At 36.4% G+C, this 17,797-nt stretch overlaps 1 protein-coding gene across 1 annotated transcript in view; it reads left to right on the top strand.

The window, feature by feature from the left end:
• LOC145679354 (solute carrier family 22 member 13-like) overlaps window positions 1–17,594 on the top strand; it is a 74,979-nt gene extending 57,385 nt beyond the window's left edge. Inside the window, exons 7-8 of the mRNA XM_081749939.1 lie at window positions 11,287–11,414; window positions 17,542–17,594. Of these exons, the coding sequence (XP_081606065.1) occupies window positions 11,287–11,414; window positions 17,542–17,594 (181 nt within the window). The remainder of the gene's footprint in view (window positions 1–11,286; window positions 11,415–17,541) is intronic.
• The last annotated feature ends 203 nt before the right edge of the window (window positions 17,595–17,797 follow it).

The following is a 17,797-nucleotide window of genomic DNA, read 5'->3' as shown; positions in this document are numbered from 1 at the left end:
TGTAAACCTTTGCTGTGGTTCAGTCTCAGTATTTTATTACGCTAGATAAAACCATCCATACGGCTATAAATGTCGTTCTATCTTGCGCAAGCAGGTATTGAATTTGAGCCACATTTTTGGCGCTTTGAGGCCAGAAACCGATTTCGGACATTACGCTGTCCTCAAACTACTAGGATCTTTCCAATATTACCATCCGCGTCCAACAACCCCATGTTTAAAAGGGAAACAGAAAGGACTCGTGTCTAAAATTTCCGGACCCAGTTTCTTGAGGTTCAAGTTTAGGGATCGATTTCTGATATCACCATTGTGCTCAAAGGATCAAAACCTTTCAAATGTCGCCAACGCCGTCCAATAACTTCATCTTTAATAGGTGAATAGTAGGGACCTGAGCCCATAACGTCAGGACCCCATTCCTTGAGCTCCGTGGCCTGAGCCTGATTTCTGACATTACTACTGCACTCAGGGACAGTGGTTTGGGATGGGCACGAGCGAGTTCGAGCAATTTTTTTTTAAACTTGATTCGACTCGAAACATACATCTTTTAGCTCGACTCGAGAACTCGACTCGAAAAATTTCTTCCAACTCAACTCGAAACTCGACTCGAACTTGGATCGAGTTTCAAGTCGAGTTGAGCCAAGTCGAGCCAAATCTTGTGTGTAGTTTTAAGTACGTTTTTCACTTATTCTGCATAAACAATATAATTATTATCAATGTTGCTACTTCCACTACAACTTATTATTATTATTATTATTATTATTATTATTATTATTATTATTATTATTATTATTATTATTATTATTATTATTATTATTAAATTCTGTAATTAAGCTTGAAAGATAGGTGGTTTGGGTCTGAATACTAAAAACTAGTTGACTGCCGATCTAGGAAACAAGGACATCGTTCACGAGGTTCTGGGTTTGAGTTCCAGAGGAGCAAGTATTCGTGCTTGGGCCAAAATTTGTTAAAAGTTATAGCGTGCCAGGCAAATATGTTTAAAACTGTTCTGCCTGGGTCTACGGTTGTCAACGACTCGTGCGGCTTGGCTCACAGCTTATTCAATATCGAACCGAACCGAGAAGTAGGGATGCGCACGAGTCGAGACACAATTTGTAAAATTCGAATGGAATCGAGACTGCTCGTTAAAATCTTGATTCGACTCGAATGTCTCAAAACTCTTCACATATTTTAAAAAATAGTTTTGAAGAAACTAATTACTCAGAAACAGTTATATATATATATATATATATATATATATATATATATATATATATATATATATATATATATTATTATTATTATTATTATTATACAGGTGCGGATCCAAGGGGAGCTACAGCCCTCTTGACACTCAGGTATACACTGGATAAAATAGGCTTCAATCCTGCTTTACACTGAATAAAGCGGCAAACTGTGATTTAGTCGCTCCCTTGATCATATCCTGGATCCTGGGCTTTAAGGGTTCATAGCTGTAAAACTATGGGATCTATCGTTAGGGATGCGCACGAGACGAGTCGAGACAGAATTTTCCTGACAAATTTCGAGTCGAGACACAGCTCTTGCAATAAAAAAGAATACATTTTTCGAGTCGAGACAGCACATTTTCGAGACAGCGCATTATCGAGACGAGAAAGCCTCAAATCTTGTCTCGTGCGCATCCCTACCTATCGTAGTCGGGTTAAGACTTCACTTAGAAACTAATATGTGCGCTATCCAAAAAATACAACGTTTGAGAATCTAAAGTACACATGCGACAATTTTTAGAAAGGAACTTTGGCTATGTGCATATAATTTGAAGTACTCACCAAATACCTGTATAAAAATTGTTGCAGAAGTATGGCAGAATTCTGAAACATGGATATTTGGATAGCTCATGTACTAGTTCCTAAATAAGGTCTTGACCCTACTACGGTAGGTCGCCTAGTTTTGGAGCTATGGACCTTTAAAGTTCATTTCTTCATGTTTTTGGCAGCCTATAACTCCGAAATTAAGCATTTGTGCGCCCAGGTTTGTTATTACCTTTTGTCTTATCTTGGTGTCAGGAACAGTATTTCTTGCAGATATGCTTTTGGGGCACTGCCCCCCTCCCGGAGGTCTGAGAGTGCCCCCCGGAGGAGACCAAAATATTACGTCTATAATACAATAATAAATAGAATAGTACCAGCAGTGCCCCCCTCCCCTCACCCTGAACATTTTTTTCTGAAAGAACAACTGGTCAGGAATCTCCTTGCATTTTTTAAATGGAGTATCGCATCGCAGTTTGCAGTGCAAATGGGAATGCAATGCAGTGCAAACATGGAAATGCAACATTACATTTACATGTTTGCACTGCAAATTGAAAAATGTATTGCAAATTGCGATACATCTTTGTGTCTTAAATTACTACGTAAGCTAAAATAAGGAGCAAGTTAAAAATATATTACTATTATTTCAAGAAACTTCCCCCGACTTGAAGGGTCGGTTATTGCAAGAAAAAATGCCTCGACTTTGGACTACAATAGTTTTCCACTTTTGTCTTTCCTTCTCTTTGTCAGTTTATTGTTACTGGGTCATTCTTCAGATCTTCTCAGGTTTCGGGTGATTATCCTTGTTTCTGAGCGCGTAATAATAATAATAATAATAATAATAATAATAATAATAATAATAATAATAATAATAATAATAATAATAATAATAAAAATGTTCCTTGAAGAAAAGGCGCATTGGCATCAGATTGGACCTAGCCGATATATGGTATATATAGCATGATTGTGGCTTGGTTAGTAAAACGCAGAAGTGCGTACAGTAGATCAGTAAAAGAGTAACGGTATTCTTCAATGCCAAAAATACAGTATAGGAAATTACACTCATCTTTGTCTCTCTTTTCTTTTTGCTTTTCATTTGAAGTACTGATATATCTGATACCCATTTACGTTCCTTGTTAAAAACAACATATGTTTTAGCAAGATTTCTTCTTGGGAGACGCCGCGAACCTCAACAAACATCCCGAAGAAATGGACTCTGTCTTTCTGTGTGTGTGTGAACCAATGAGTTGTTTTTCCTAAACCTAATTGTTGAATTTGCCGCTGTGGTAAAACTATTTCGCTCAATTTGACAAATAATATAATAAAATATAATACTTATCCAGCAATGAGCGTGGATTGCAAGGAAAAGCAGTGAACCCTAAGGTACCGGTACCCCTGTAGCAGGGGCGGATCCAGAACGGCCTTCTGGGGGGGGGATTGTAATACTACTACTTAGCTAGTTTTAAGAGCTCCAAATTTTGGGATGGGTTTTATTTACATATAAAATAAGAAAGCTTCCTCTTCCGTGGGAGGGGGGCGATTGCCCCGATCGCTCCCTGGACCCGTGTCTGCCCTATAGCCTCTCCCCGAAATTAAATGCATTGATCTATTCTATCCAATTCGAAGTCATTTTCGCTTCCATATTATTGGTGACGGAGCTCTTGTTCTTTGTATCTCTGTACTCAAGAAAATAATAATAATAATAATAATAATAATAATAAAGCATCTGAATAATAAAGATATTTTTCACCCTTCTTTAAACTTTCTGTGCATTTCTCTGAATCTGGATAATGTTGTTTTATAGTGTATAATGCAAAAAGGCTTCAAACAGCAATCTGGCAAAAAGTGTTTGTGTAAAAGACACAAACGTCTTATCAAGTTGTTCTACAAACAACTAAACAGCTGACCTTGTTTCTGTTTGCCTTTAAACACAATGTTACGATTTACAAGGCACAGACAAAAGTAGAGAGCAACATCATATTCGCCTAAGGGCAACTTCGTCGCTAAACTGAAGACTAGCACTCTGTCAATATATTGCATAGCTATCAATAAGTCAGACTCACAGGTTCTTTCGAAACGTTTTGTATAACAGGTTAATCAAACTACGTTGTTGTAGGTAAGGGATGAGACTCTGAAAGGCCGATGTGTTGGAGGTCAGAGCCGTAGCTAGAAATTTCGTTGCCCGGGGCAAAGTAGAATTCGGCGTCCCCCGACACTCACCTTACTAAGATTTGACTTTACTTTATGTGCTTTTATTTTTAACATATAAGAGAAACACCTTTTTGTTGTTATGCTACGCTGGTTTTTTTTTTTACCAAGCCGCTTAGACAGCCAAAAGCGATCGTTATGTATTCTTTAACAAATAAGAGCCACTCTCAAGAGGCTTATTTTAGACCTGCTGCTAAACTTGCCAAACTACCTTGTATACAAATCCATTTGGATAATAATTATGAAAAAAGCATGGAATCGATTCTCCTACGTCAGGACGACCATGTTAGACATGGAGTTGCTGGACGCGAGTGGTAGCGTTGGAAAGGTCCGGGTCCCTGAGTCGAGTCGAGTTCTCGAGTCGAGCTAAAAGATGTCTGTTTCGAGTCGAATCAAGTTTAAAAAAAAAACTCGCTCGAACTCGCTCGTGAACATCCCTAACCACTTCTCCTGAGTGCAGTAGTAATGTCAAAAGTCTGGCCCAGGCCACGAAGCTCAAGGAATGGGGTCCTGACGTCATGGATTCGGGTCCCTTCTATTCACCTATTAAGGGGATTTTCTACCTCTTCGCTTATGTTTCTAACCTCCCATTTGAAAACATGTAAATTTTAATATGGTAATTTCTAACAAAGTATTGCAGGTAATGACTTGAAATTTTTATTATAAATACACTAGACCCATATAAATCCAACCACGGTTTCCAATTTACGTTACATGCGTTAGTTTAATTGCAATATATTCTTCAGTAAGTTTGGCAACAGAGAATAAAAAGCATGCTGCAGAGGGGAGAGGGCTGACCATCTGTTCTAGCTGCTTTTAATGTGATTCTCACTTCTCAGTGGTTAGAATGGTCTGGACTGGAAGAGCCCAAAACCACTTCTTTCTTCCTTTCACGGTTTGTTTGTTTCTTCCACCCCCTGCAGTCACAAGAAGACAACTTGTTTCGGAAAGCATTTTGAATTAGTAGCAAAAAGCAAAACTGAATGACACCACGGACGGATTAAAGGGAGGGGCGGTCACTCCCTCCGAGAACATTTGAATACTTGGAGTAATCGGAGTAAGAAACTAGAAATTGCGTAATCTAATAAGAAAAGTTTCTTGAAGTATACAGATCAAGACGCATTTCAAGTCTCACAGCATTGTACTCTCCTCCCCTCCCCTCCCAATTCCCTTCTGAAGAAGTTCTCTTTTGTTCCTCTGTTCCATATTAGCCTTTACACTTACACTTTCACTATCCAGTATTGATTTTGACCATACCATCTGCACAGCAAGGCGAGTAAGGTTTACGAGTCCTTCCTGCCCCCTTTTTCTGCCCCTTTTTTAAAAATTGCTAATTATAATAAAATTTATCGAAAACAATTCATCCCAACGATAAAGACTTATACACATTCATTATTGCAATCTTAAAATAAACTCGCCGCCTGTCGCGTATGCTAGCGATCTCATATATACGAATAGATGAAAAGTTAGTTTGAAGCCTTATGTATTGTTTTTCTGTAAGTAAGTCCGAATTCATACTTGTTTCTATTGTTGCATCGACAAAAGTGAGTGCCAAATCGATTTAGGCTCGTTGGTCTTTGCGAGGTCCCTAAAGATGCAAGGCCGTGGGCAGTCGCCCACCACTTGAAACACCTCTGCACTAGAAGTCTGCACGTGCTCGGGCCTACAAAGCATGTATCACTTCGGGCCCGGGAGGGGTTCGGGCAGTAGCGTCATTTCAGATTTGGCTTGGGGGGCAAGACCCCTTGATATATGTAAAATTTCGCGTTTTTCACTGACTTACTACTATTCTATTGATAAAATCTATATAAATCTCAAACTCAGGGGGGCAAATGCCCCTCCCTGCCCCCTAAATGACGCCCCTGGGTTCGGGCTGTGAATTTTTAAATATACAACCATATTTCTTGGACTTTTTCGGGCCTAACTTTGTAAATATAGTGTAAAACACAAATTGCACCGTTCTTTCTGAAGGACTTTTAAAACACAACTGCAAAATCAAACCTCGAATTGCTGTAAATAAAAATACAATTTTGCATTAATAATTAAGTTTCTGTGATTCGGGCTTATTTCGGGCTCATTTGATTATCATGGAGCTCAGTCCGGGGCTCGGGCCTAAATGCTAAGACATATTTCGGACTCGGGTCGGGCCTCACATTGTAAATTCACGGGCCGGGCCCAGGCTGAAAATTCCGACCCGTGCAGATCACTGCTCTGAACCCGCACACATTCCTTCCTAGTCCAGAAAATCTCCTCCCCTCCGCATCGTCAATAATGGTAAATTTGTTCCTCGTATATTTGCTTATTATTGTAAGAGAAGTGCAAACGAGAACTATAAACTTTGTTCGTTCTCTGGGGTAATGTGAGTAATGCAAATGAAGAAAGATATGCGTAATATACAAATGTCAGAAAAACTTGATATCAATTTGAATAGACCTTTTACGTAATGTTTATTTTAAAAATAATAAACTTATGCAAATATATCGAGGCATCTGAAATTTAATGTTAAATAGTGGCGAGTGAGCCAGCAGGGGCGTGCACTATTCAGTTAGTCAAAGAACTCATATATGTAGCTTGAAAACTACTACTATTTAAACCAATATTGAATTAGACAAATTTGTAAAAAGTAGGATAACTATAGTTGGAAATAGTGTGTGTATTTTTTTAGGAGGAAACCCAGAAGTACATTCTCGATAAAATAATAATAATAATAATAATAATAATAATAATAATAATAATAATAATAATAATAATAATCTTCCTCACTTCAATCATAGGTTGAAGCGCAAGAAGGAAATTTTAAAACTTTTCTCTCCCCTGGGAAAGCTGTTTTATAATTTGATAAGGTCTCTTCTTCGTAACTGCATCTATCCTTGGGCGGGCCGCGGTGGCTCAGTGGTAGAGCGTTCACCTCTAATGCATGGCGTCCTTAGTTCGATCTCAGCTCGCACCAAGTGAACTTTGTGGTGGACAAACACCGTGTGCGTGGATTTTCTCGGGGTTCTCCCGTTTCCTCCCATTTTCTTCATTCCACCATTTCATTCATTTCTCATAATCACCGTCTCCTTTAGCCTAACCGGCATAACCGTGGGACGTAAAACTCAAAGATTTCATTTCAATTTTTCATTTACCTTCCATGGTTTTCATACTGCGGGCACTGGAGTTTCCGAACTATATCATGGCGGCCATTTTGAAACTGGTGCTCCATATGAAACATCTTTTAGTACAGCGTTACTTAGTTTTCCAATACCTTTCGAACGAGGTATTACTCGACCCATGTTCCCATTTGACATTTCAGAGTTACTCCCCGTTACCCCCATTTACGGGCGGCGGAGAGGGGTACTTTTGACGGAATTGTTTTTCCCCCTTAACAATATATAACGTGTACTTCAAACATTTCTTCTATGTTTTATCATTTTTCAGATATTTCCGTGGATTGATTAAAATGGCCCACCCTGTATATATAGATGGCTAAGTGAGGTAAATAAAATTTAAACTTCAAATGGAACTTGGGTGGCTCACCGACAATGGCTCATTTAACACGTTTGATAACAGCGCGGGTAATAGGTGATTTATAAACGTAGTAGATAGAGCCTGTGTAGGTAAATGGGTACCGCGTGAGACTGTCTTTCTAAGGGTCTGGGGTTCGAATCTCGGCCTAGACTGAGTTAATTTTTTTTTCAAGGAATTCAACACTAAATGATGTTCGCGTTTGATACTGAAAGAGATTTATCCTATGAAGGAAGAAAACCCAAGATGGGGGCAGGGGAAAGACGGAAACTGTTTATCCTTAAGTGTTAAAATTTAATTTATTCCCATATCTTTTGCTCTTTCCTTTCCCTCTTTCCTTCTTTTCTCATTTTGTTTAGCTATCCGTACTTTTTTCGGTTTCTGCATGAAGCGTATTATTCTTTTCGTTTTCTTTGCATTAATTCCTATCTCTTTGAACTTAACGTGAATGGAATTTCTGCAGATTTATCTCGTGGTTGTTTCTCTAAATGATGCTCTCAGATAGTAATACTTTTTCCTCCAAGTGGAGGAATATCCTGGCATGTTATGTTTTCGGGCACGTATTTGCTGTCATGTTGGTTGTCCAACTATCAGACATCGAGTGAAACTATTCTGATACTGGAAAAAGCTATCATTTCTTATGTATCCAACCTCCATTTTCTACTGTCGCTGACTGTACAACACAGATACGGTGATGCATCGCATTGTGACCTGCGATAAATAAAATTGATCATGTACGACAGGGAGTCACTGGCTGGATACCGGAGAACCATTTTACAACAAGCTAAACCATCTCTCCATTCAAACAAGATTATGGTCACTATTTGGTGGACTGTCGCTGGTGGAGTGCACTATAATTTTCTGGAACCTGGTTGAACTATCACAGCACAGTCAAACAGTGCAGAAATTCTCGTATGTATCAGAAGTTACGCCAACTCCCCTCATTAGTCAACAGAAAGGGACTACTCATATTCCATGACTGCTCGCCGACATGTGACAAGAACGATTGTCACTCGCCTCCATGAGTTAGAATACGAAATTCTCCCACGTCCGTCACATATTCTTGATCTCAACCCTACGGACATTTATCTATTTCGGCTTCTGCGTGCACATCTCCATGAAAAGTTCTTTGACAATGCAGACGTCATAAAATATGATTTCAAAGTTTTCATCATTTCCAGACTTCAAGGCTTCTTTCGCAAGACTATGGAGGAACTTGTCATTCGCAGAGAGAAGTGTATTGCTGCCAGAGGTGATTACTTCAATTAAATACATGCTTAGATAATAAACTTATTACTGCCTTATTTCTCATCCTCGAAATCGACATTTCATATTACACAATTCAATAAATTCCTCTTCTTCTATGTGGGAATAAGTGATCTTGGAATACCAGCTGAAACTGTTATACAGTCACAACAAAATGTGTGGGAATGGTATACAATATAGTAATTTTACTATTGGTAGAAATAATATTTTTATGTCCTAGCGTTCAACTTTTATTTCATGTTAATGTGAGTAACCCTTTCAAAATTAGATTTTTTTTTTAAAAAAAAAGAAGGAAACTTGTACTGTCCCTTAGGCAGCTCCTTTTCTACCCTAGTTGTCTTAGATTTATAGTTTATACGTCATTGTCTTCTGAAGGAACCAGGCGTTCGAATAACACCACCCTCATTTTTCACGAGGCAAAACAGGCGAAATTTGAATGTTTTACCAGAATTTTTACGAAATAGAATTTTAAAAAACATTGATGGTGAGGCGAGCTATCGGGAGCTTTGAAAAAGAGAGAGTATGTTTTCATATGTAAATTGTAGCCCGTAACGTTATGAATATACGTAAAAAGTTGCATAATGCACTTACAATATACGTCAATGGCCGTATATCACTTCTAACTTCAACAAGATTTTGTGATTAAGTTTCACTGACTTTAAAGTGTTTAGCAATATCACTTCTAAGTTAAACAATGTTTTTTGATTAACTTTCACTGATTTTAAAGGAGTTAATTGTCGTTTAGTAACATCACTTCTAAGTTCAACAATGTTATGTGACTAATTTCACTGATTTCAAAGAAGTTAACTGTCGCGTAGTAAAACTACAAAGAGTTGGAACGTACTAATATGAAATTAGTGGTTAGCAATAATTATCTAACTAGAGTTACTAGTAATGAAGAAATTGGCGTTCTCTACCTGATCTTTGCTTTCGCAGTATACATCATACAGCATGAAATCGCAAGAAGCAAATATTTCAAATTGTCTTGGAAGCAAATATTCTTTCTTTGTAACATTTACAGAAAATCTATCCGCTCTGCAGAAACGGAGGAAAGAAATGGGATGAGGGTGACACCCCGCGGCGTTCTACCACACCCATTGGAAAAGGACTTCAGAGGGGGAGGGTAATACCTGCCTGTCAACAGGACATCTGTTCGCGAAGATCACATTGGAAAACACAACCTTCAATATATAGTCCATTACAAAGTTACTTTAAAAAGTTCATTACTCTTGATCTACGTCATTAAGCGTGAAATTGAAACAATCATTTCATTTCTATTGCTTTTCTGTATACCTATGAAAAATTTTAAGTTGTTACGTACCATATTTCGTTAGATATTCATGAAATAAAGTTTACATGTTATCTTATGGGGACTGAGAAACCAGTGGCAAAAGGTATAACATCTCCTTAAAGATAACCTCCCGACATTCACTTTGTGGAACAACGAAAAAAGCTAGTAAAACCGGTCAGGGTAGCAGGCCACATGCTTTGAACCCAGGATCTCCCTTTTGCGAAAGAAGAACGCTAGCCACTAGGCTATGCTCGCTAGACATAATAATAATAATAATAATAATAATAATAATAATAATAACAATATAGTTTGATTCAATGTAGTGAACAAATTGGGGATGTGCCTGGATTAAGAATCAGCAAACAACGGTGAAATATTCCAAAAATAATGCAGATTGATAGCCAATGACGTGGCCATGCATCACACAATTTCCTAGCTATTTTGTGGGCTTTGTTTTAATAATAATAATAATATGATTTTCACAGGCTTGCGCCCACCATTCATGGAACAGTTTTAACATAAATTACATAATAACATAAAATCCTACTCTTGTTGTGGACAGCTAAGAGCGCTATGAAAACAAAGCAAGATGAAGAATGAAAGAGATTGTCTATTTTCCCTCCCCTTTGCTACTTTTGTCTCACTCTGTGCTTCCCCCTGACCCTGTTATCCCCTTCCACCTGCCTTTTTCCTTGTATGTGACTGACTTCCTCCTATGATATTCACAGAAATCGATCTCTTTCTTTCTCCCTGTCTCTACTTCATATTTGCAATAACAACATATGAAAGTGAAATATTCATTCTGCTTCACCACCTGAAGAACGAAATTCAATGTGACCCTCTGAAGAACAATACAATAGATACCATGTCCGAGGAACTCTCCAAAGATCTGATAAGATCTGTAACTGATGAACACAATACCTTTACCAAACCTGTCTGGTCAACTGTGTTACTCATGTGGCAAATAGTATTTGTAACGAAATAGCTTCTGTTCCACACATTTTCGTTCCATTAGATACCCGCAGAGGAAAGAATCTCATTCAGCTGGTACCAGTTGTTGATTTTCTCCCACCAAGCGTGAAAGATATTTGAATATGGAATTATGTAGTGATACATACTTAATCTAATTCAAATATAAAAATTAGTAAATTTCATTTTTAAATGAAATCTTTGACTCCCAACATTTATCTGTATAAAAATTAGTTATTTACAACTTTTAATTTTGTTTTGCAGTGGAATGGGAATGTCTTTAATGATGGGATTTGGCATTATTGGAAGTATTCTAGGAAACATATTTTTTGCAAATTTGATAGACACCCATTGCGACGTTCCAATTATCACATTTGCAGGAATACTTTTAGGTAAATATGTATATATTTCTTATTAACTGTTAGAATATAATTTCTTTTTTAGGTTGTTGTTTTTATAGATCTATCACACATTCATTCGAAGTACCATACATCAACATGAACATACAAGAATAGTTAATACGTCCAAAATACACCAAGAGAAAAATTTCTAATACACAAGTCGAAAAACACATCCTTAGGATTATTTAAAAACAACCGAAAGTCGGCGAAATTAATTTTCAAAATCCAACTAAAGTAGTTTAATAACATAAATTGGATTAGGTTCAAACGAGCTTGATGAATGTGTGTATACTTCGTCAGATCAACCTATCAGTGACATGGACAAGCTGGTGTTGGTGGTAGAAATATTTTTAGATTTTCAGGAAGATATTCCAATTTAGCATTTTCTTCGTACTAGAATCTTTAATACAGTATCTCTCTCTCTACTTGTCGCTATTTTAGGATATGAGTTTGAATCTTAGAACAAAGATTTTCAATCTAAGGATCACGAGAGGGATAAATGAAGGTAGGTGGGAAGGTGAGAAAATAAATGTAATTAGGATCTAGTAGCAAAATAGAAAATATTATTTTATATTTTTATTTCCATACTTATTATCAATACAACAAAAAATATTAACAAAAAAGACAATAGGAATCATTTAAAAAGGATTAGGAGTCATTTAAAAAGACAATAGGAATGAAACTGTTGTAAAACTGAATTTTGTAATAAAAGAAAAATAAAATCACAACAAAAATAGCATATTGAAAGAAATTCAGAAAGAAGACTAGTGTGAAATATGAAACTGGTATGATTTCACTAGACTTTACATGCAATAAGTAGCAATAATAAAAACACTTATTATATATGGGATCGCTGGAAAGAGGATGTGGTAAAAAAGAGAAAAGAGGGTCGTAATATGAGATAGATTGAGAAAGCCTGCCAAAGTCACCAAGGCTGAAGCAAATGCTTTATTTGATGTTGAACAATGAGGAATAGTGTCCTTCAAGAATGCATTTAATTTATTGGCTTTATATTATCGTGGCTTTTGCCTGTAATAGTCCATTTTGAAAATAAATTTGAGAAGACTAATAGGCCTACTACAGTTAACCAACGTCAATGGTTCACTGGACTAATTTTAAATAAATGACAGATTTCTAGTCCTCATGGGATGTTGATCTATGTTCTAACGCTCAAACGATCGACGAGCAAATCTGCAACATCTCTTGTGAATTAAAAGTCTTTATAGCATACACTGTATTTAGATGAATGAAGAGTTAATTCAAGTTCCATAGTGCTGTCCAGTATTTTGCTGGTATTGACTATTCACATACTACACGCTAGTGCAAATATAGGTATACTTATGTTAGTATGGTTGTTAATATGTTATTATTCAGATGACTTGTAGTAGGACTATTTAATCACCGTTAAGGCTTTCTACATTTTGGTTTGGAAAACTTAGTTATTGATGAAATGTGACGACAGTGCACGCTAGAAGTTCATTGATGGTGCGTGCCCAAATGAACACAATGCGTCAGAGAGGAAACCAAAATGCTTCTATTCGAGTCAAAAAGACTATGTATCCATATGGTAGCATGAGTATTAATGGAATAATGTCTAAATTAGTATATAACTATTGATGAAATATTTAATTGACTATTCATTAATTAAAATTGATTGAAAACATACTGCTTAGTCGATCTAATAAGTATTTATACTACTTTTACCAGACTGTCGAATTCAATGCAATTAAATGAAATGAAATGAAATCTGTGAGTTTTACGTCCCACGTTTATGCCGGTTAGGCTAAAGGAGACGGTGATGATGAGTAATGAATGAAATGGTGGAATGAAGAAAGTGGGAGGAAACGGGAGAACCCCGAGAAAACCCACGCACACGGTGTTTGTCCACCACAAAGTTCACTTGGAGGGGGCTGGGATCGAACCCAGAACCCCTAGCACCAGAGGTGAACGCTCTACCACTGAGCCACCGCGGCCCCCTCAATGCAATTAAAACTTAGTTTCTGATGAAATCATGCACGAAAAAAACCTAATACATTCGTTTGACTCTTGTCGCACAATGAATAAATAAACACGGTACACACGGTAATATTGTAAATTTAACTGTATGGATTCTTTTAATCTAAGTACTTTCACGTTAAAATTATTTGATTATTAATTTATCGATTTGTCTTCTGCATACTTTGTTAGCAGCGAGGCTATATTACACTAGAATAACAATTCAAATCAGGATAAATATTTCTCCAGGGCGTTTGATATCTTTCAGTGGGAAAAGGAACCGAGATCTCGTGAACCAACGAAGGCATACGGTCGACGCACTGGATTGTTTTTGTTTTCGTTTTGTAACTTGATATTTACTATTTATTCACGTATTTGCTCTAGAATTTACTTTTTAACTCACATTTTACCTTGGTGATGTTCGTCTAATACACAGATCCATCAAGTACAGTTAAAAACTTCCTTTTCTTTCAGAGACTTGAGTCGCCCGGTCAGCTTCGTCTCATGATCATGAAACTAACAACTCAGGCAGCTTTGACTATACCACACCGACGCACTAAAGTTATTTATGCTACATTCATATGTTCTTTCTATTTTATATTAAAACACAGTAAACATTACTTAACAATACTTACTCGAAGAATAGATTGATATTGTTAACTCATACATGAAATACGGAGAGACAAAAATGTCTTTATAATAACCGAAAAATATTTGAACTACGCTATCACTTCCCTATGAATGTCAAATGGATAACACTCGCACTAAGAAGGTACTGTAACGATTAGTCAAAATTTTGATGCGATAGAAAGTTAGAAAATGTGGTTGCTACTACAGGCACTTGCTCAGATGCAGAATCATGTGGGTGGAGCTGTAGTTAGTTTAAATTGGAAGCAACTTCCTACATTTATTGAGCTAAGCGGAAGCTGTATTAATATCTGATCGTCGTCGAATTGTGCACTTCGAAAGCGGCAAAGAGGATAGTTTGCCATTGTGGGGGTGACTCTTTTTTACGGTAGCCTAACAATTTTCATCATATGAAGTCAATTAGTGAATTAGCTACGCCTCTAATTTGGCAAGTCTCACATAAGCCAGTCTATAAATGCATATTTCTCTAGATTGACCAATCACGAAACTAGTAAACCAATCACAAAAATTATGCACTCTGTACCTTCAAGGATGTGTTTTCTCACTGAAATGTGCTGTACAAAGAACTGTTCCGAATATTCATTTGAGGATAGAGAATAACGTATCTACACTTCTCGGGTGCGGAAAAATTGGAATGTCTACTTTCCTCTCCGATCGTATGTGATCATCATCACGCAACTCGAAAGCTTCCAAGTACCACGGTCTTAAGCTAACTTCTTTGTCTTCACTAAGATTTTTCTGTTTTCGTACCGTCCATTAACCATAGCCTCTCTCACTCTCTATCTTTTTCCAGCTACGGTACCTTCTAGCATGTCTCTCATGATACAGTTACTTATCAGCCAATGTCTTAAATAGTTTCTATTCCTCTTTCAAATTACATCTAAAAAATGTTATTTACTCCCCCACTATCCCTAACATCTAATTCGTTTCCCGCTCGACTTTCGAAATTTCCAATATTTTTTCACCGCGTTTCCATGTTTCTGTCTTACATAGTGCAATGCTATTTTATGAGTCTTTTTCTAAACCTTTTATTCAAGGCCCTACAAAATAGAATTTTCTTCCTCCTAAATGTTCTTTTTGCCATTCCTATACCTGCTTTTATTTCATGTCCTCACTAATAAAACTACCCAGAATTTGAAAACTAGTCAGCTGTTCTGTTTTCTTCTTTCTTACTTCTACATTTAATATCGACTGCTTGGCTCCAATCGTCATGGTTATTTTATTTCTAATGTTTACTTTCATCCCATATTCTTACAAACCCTTTCTCAAGTTTCCTAACATCTTATTGATTATTTTCTCTGATTCAGAAGCGCCATATCATCTACAAAACGTATACACTTAAATTCTACTTCCTGCCGAAATACCGTCTTCATTTCTCTCGTTTACTACCTTTTCGTTCTTATTTTCGACTGCAGTCGTAATACTTCCCTTTTCTCCAAAGATCCTTGGATTTCACTTCCTTGTATATTTTCTCATATTGTCCCAACTTTTTTCCCATTCTTCTATGTACTCACATTTTCTTTTCTAAAAATCTTCCATTGCTCCGTCTGTTTCCGTCGCTTAACTTCCTGTGCAGCGTTCTGCCATCTTCTGTATTAACCTGTTTTCATTCTCTCCTTTCTCTCATTTTCTGCAACATTTGTTCTGTAGTCTATGGTTTCTTAGCCATTTTCTGTACACGGCAACTTTGTATTTCTTCTGCATTCTACTGTATGTAAAATTTAATATATTCTCACTGACCATTACTACCTGCATCTATCGTTTCCTTGTTTAATTATTTTCTTTTGGAGCGCTATACGAAAAGATTTCTTACATCCTCATTTTCAGCTTTTCAGTATTCAACTTCCTGTTGTTTACTTGAGCTGATTAAACCAGGTGTTCCCCAGGTGTGAATTCTGTCTATGGAAATTGACCAGTTTCTCTCCTCTTTCATTTCTTTCGCCATAACTATATTTGCCTACGACACTACATTTCTCTTCTTTTCTCTCAACTGCATTGAAATATGCTATTATAAATATTCATACTCTCCTATTCTCCCTGTCTATAATTTCTTCTATTTTCTCATAATTTTCCTCTGCGTTTTGATTTGTCTGCGAAGTGGCCGGCGCGTATGTCTGTATCACTATTGGACTTCTTCTATTTAAGTCTTAACATCATAATTCTGTCATCTACAAATTCTACTTTCACTATATTCTCGTTTATGTACTTACTCATAATTATTCCCAATTATGACCGTCCTTTTCATTTTCTGAGTATAAACACTGTATTATCCTTCGCTTCTTAATTCCCCATTACTTCCAATCTAACTTCACAAACTCCTACTAAGTCTAGATTATTTTGATTCATTTCTTCTCTGATTACCCTTTGCATAACATAGTAGGTACGTTTCATGTCTCTATCCTAAACATTTTGTTTGTCTTCCTTCTTGCAGCCCCATCTTTCCTACATCGTTACTCTCTCGTTCAATAGTATTTCTCAAGATATCCCCCTATCGGAAATCCGAATGAGGGGATATTTTACCTCTGGAACTGTATATTTTGACCTGCACTACGTAAATTCTCATGACATTCCCTGTCTTCCCTCCAGAAAAATAAAAATAAATTGCTTTTAAACTTATGCAATGATTCTACTATTGAATTCCCCTCCTTTCCTTTGGGCACGAATACGTGCTTGGAGCCACAGTGGCTCAGTTGAAAAGGGCTCGTCTTTAGTGTATGGGATCGCTTGTTCGATGCCAAATCTAGTGAGTTTGTGGTGGGCAGCATTTAGTTGCTAAATGTTTCAACCATTTTCCCTCTCCCTCCTTCTAAAACTTCAATTATACATTTTACATAATGACTCTTCCTAAAAGAGTACTCCTGCAAGAAGGTAATGTTTTGACTTCGCAAAAATTATTTATTAGAGATTTTGGGAAGCGGTGTCCGGTAATATGTATTCCGTAAATGTTATTTTGAAGATCGATCAAATTATTTTTCGAACTGTTGTTGGGAACAAGAAAGCAATTTAGTTAGATTTTACCTTTGATAAAATTAATTTAGGAGTGACTTTTGATAATTACTTAAGTTGTGTGTTTATTAATTTATCATAATTGAATTCAATAATAATCTCAATTATGCATCTCACATGGATACCAAAGTAATTCTAAGTAATACTTAAGAATATCATTGAGGAAACTGGTTCATTAAATATGAAAATTAAATGTAAGACATGATTTTACATGTAGAGAGTACTATTAAATTTGTAAGAAATCAAAAAACTTGACTCTCCCTACAAAAAATCTACTTTAGTTTCAATGCAACATTGCACTTTAAGAAATTCTCGAACAAGGTAATTCATACCTAGGTATTTAGTTCGAAGGACAAAACTATAATGAAAGTAAATAAGTGTAACAAATTTAGACTCATTAACTTATATTTTATCTCATTTATATTGACTTATATATTAACTTATATTTTCTGTATCTTATATCTTCTAGCTTCCGCAATTATCTCTTTCTTTGTACCAAAGAAGCATTTACAAGAAAAATAAGTTAAGTATTAGTTTACATAAACAACGAAGATTAGATTTGTGATACAGGAAGAAGCTAATTCAATATTTTTAAATACTTTTCCTTGTGTATGTATTATTATTTTTTATATATATAAAATAAAACAAATGTACGAACTATTACGGAGCATCTACTCATTGCTAACTTTCTGTTTTCAAGTGTTTCGTCTAGAGGAAAGATGAGT

This window comes from Thermobia domestica, chromosome 1 (assembly GCF_964235325.1).
Source record: "Thermobia domestica chromosome 1, izTheDome1.hap1.1, whole genome shotgun sequence".
Classification (NCBI taxonomy): domain Eukaryota; kingdom Metazoa; phylum Arthropoda; class Insecta; order Zygentoma; family Lepismatidae; genus Thermobia; species Thermobia domestica.
The sequence above is the reverse complement of the archived record's forward strand: the minus strand, read 5'-3'. Positions and strand labels throughout refer to the sequence as shown.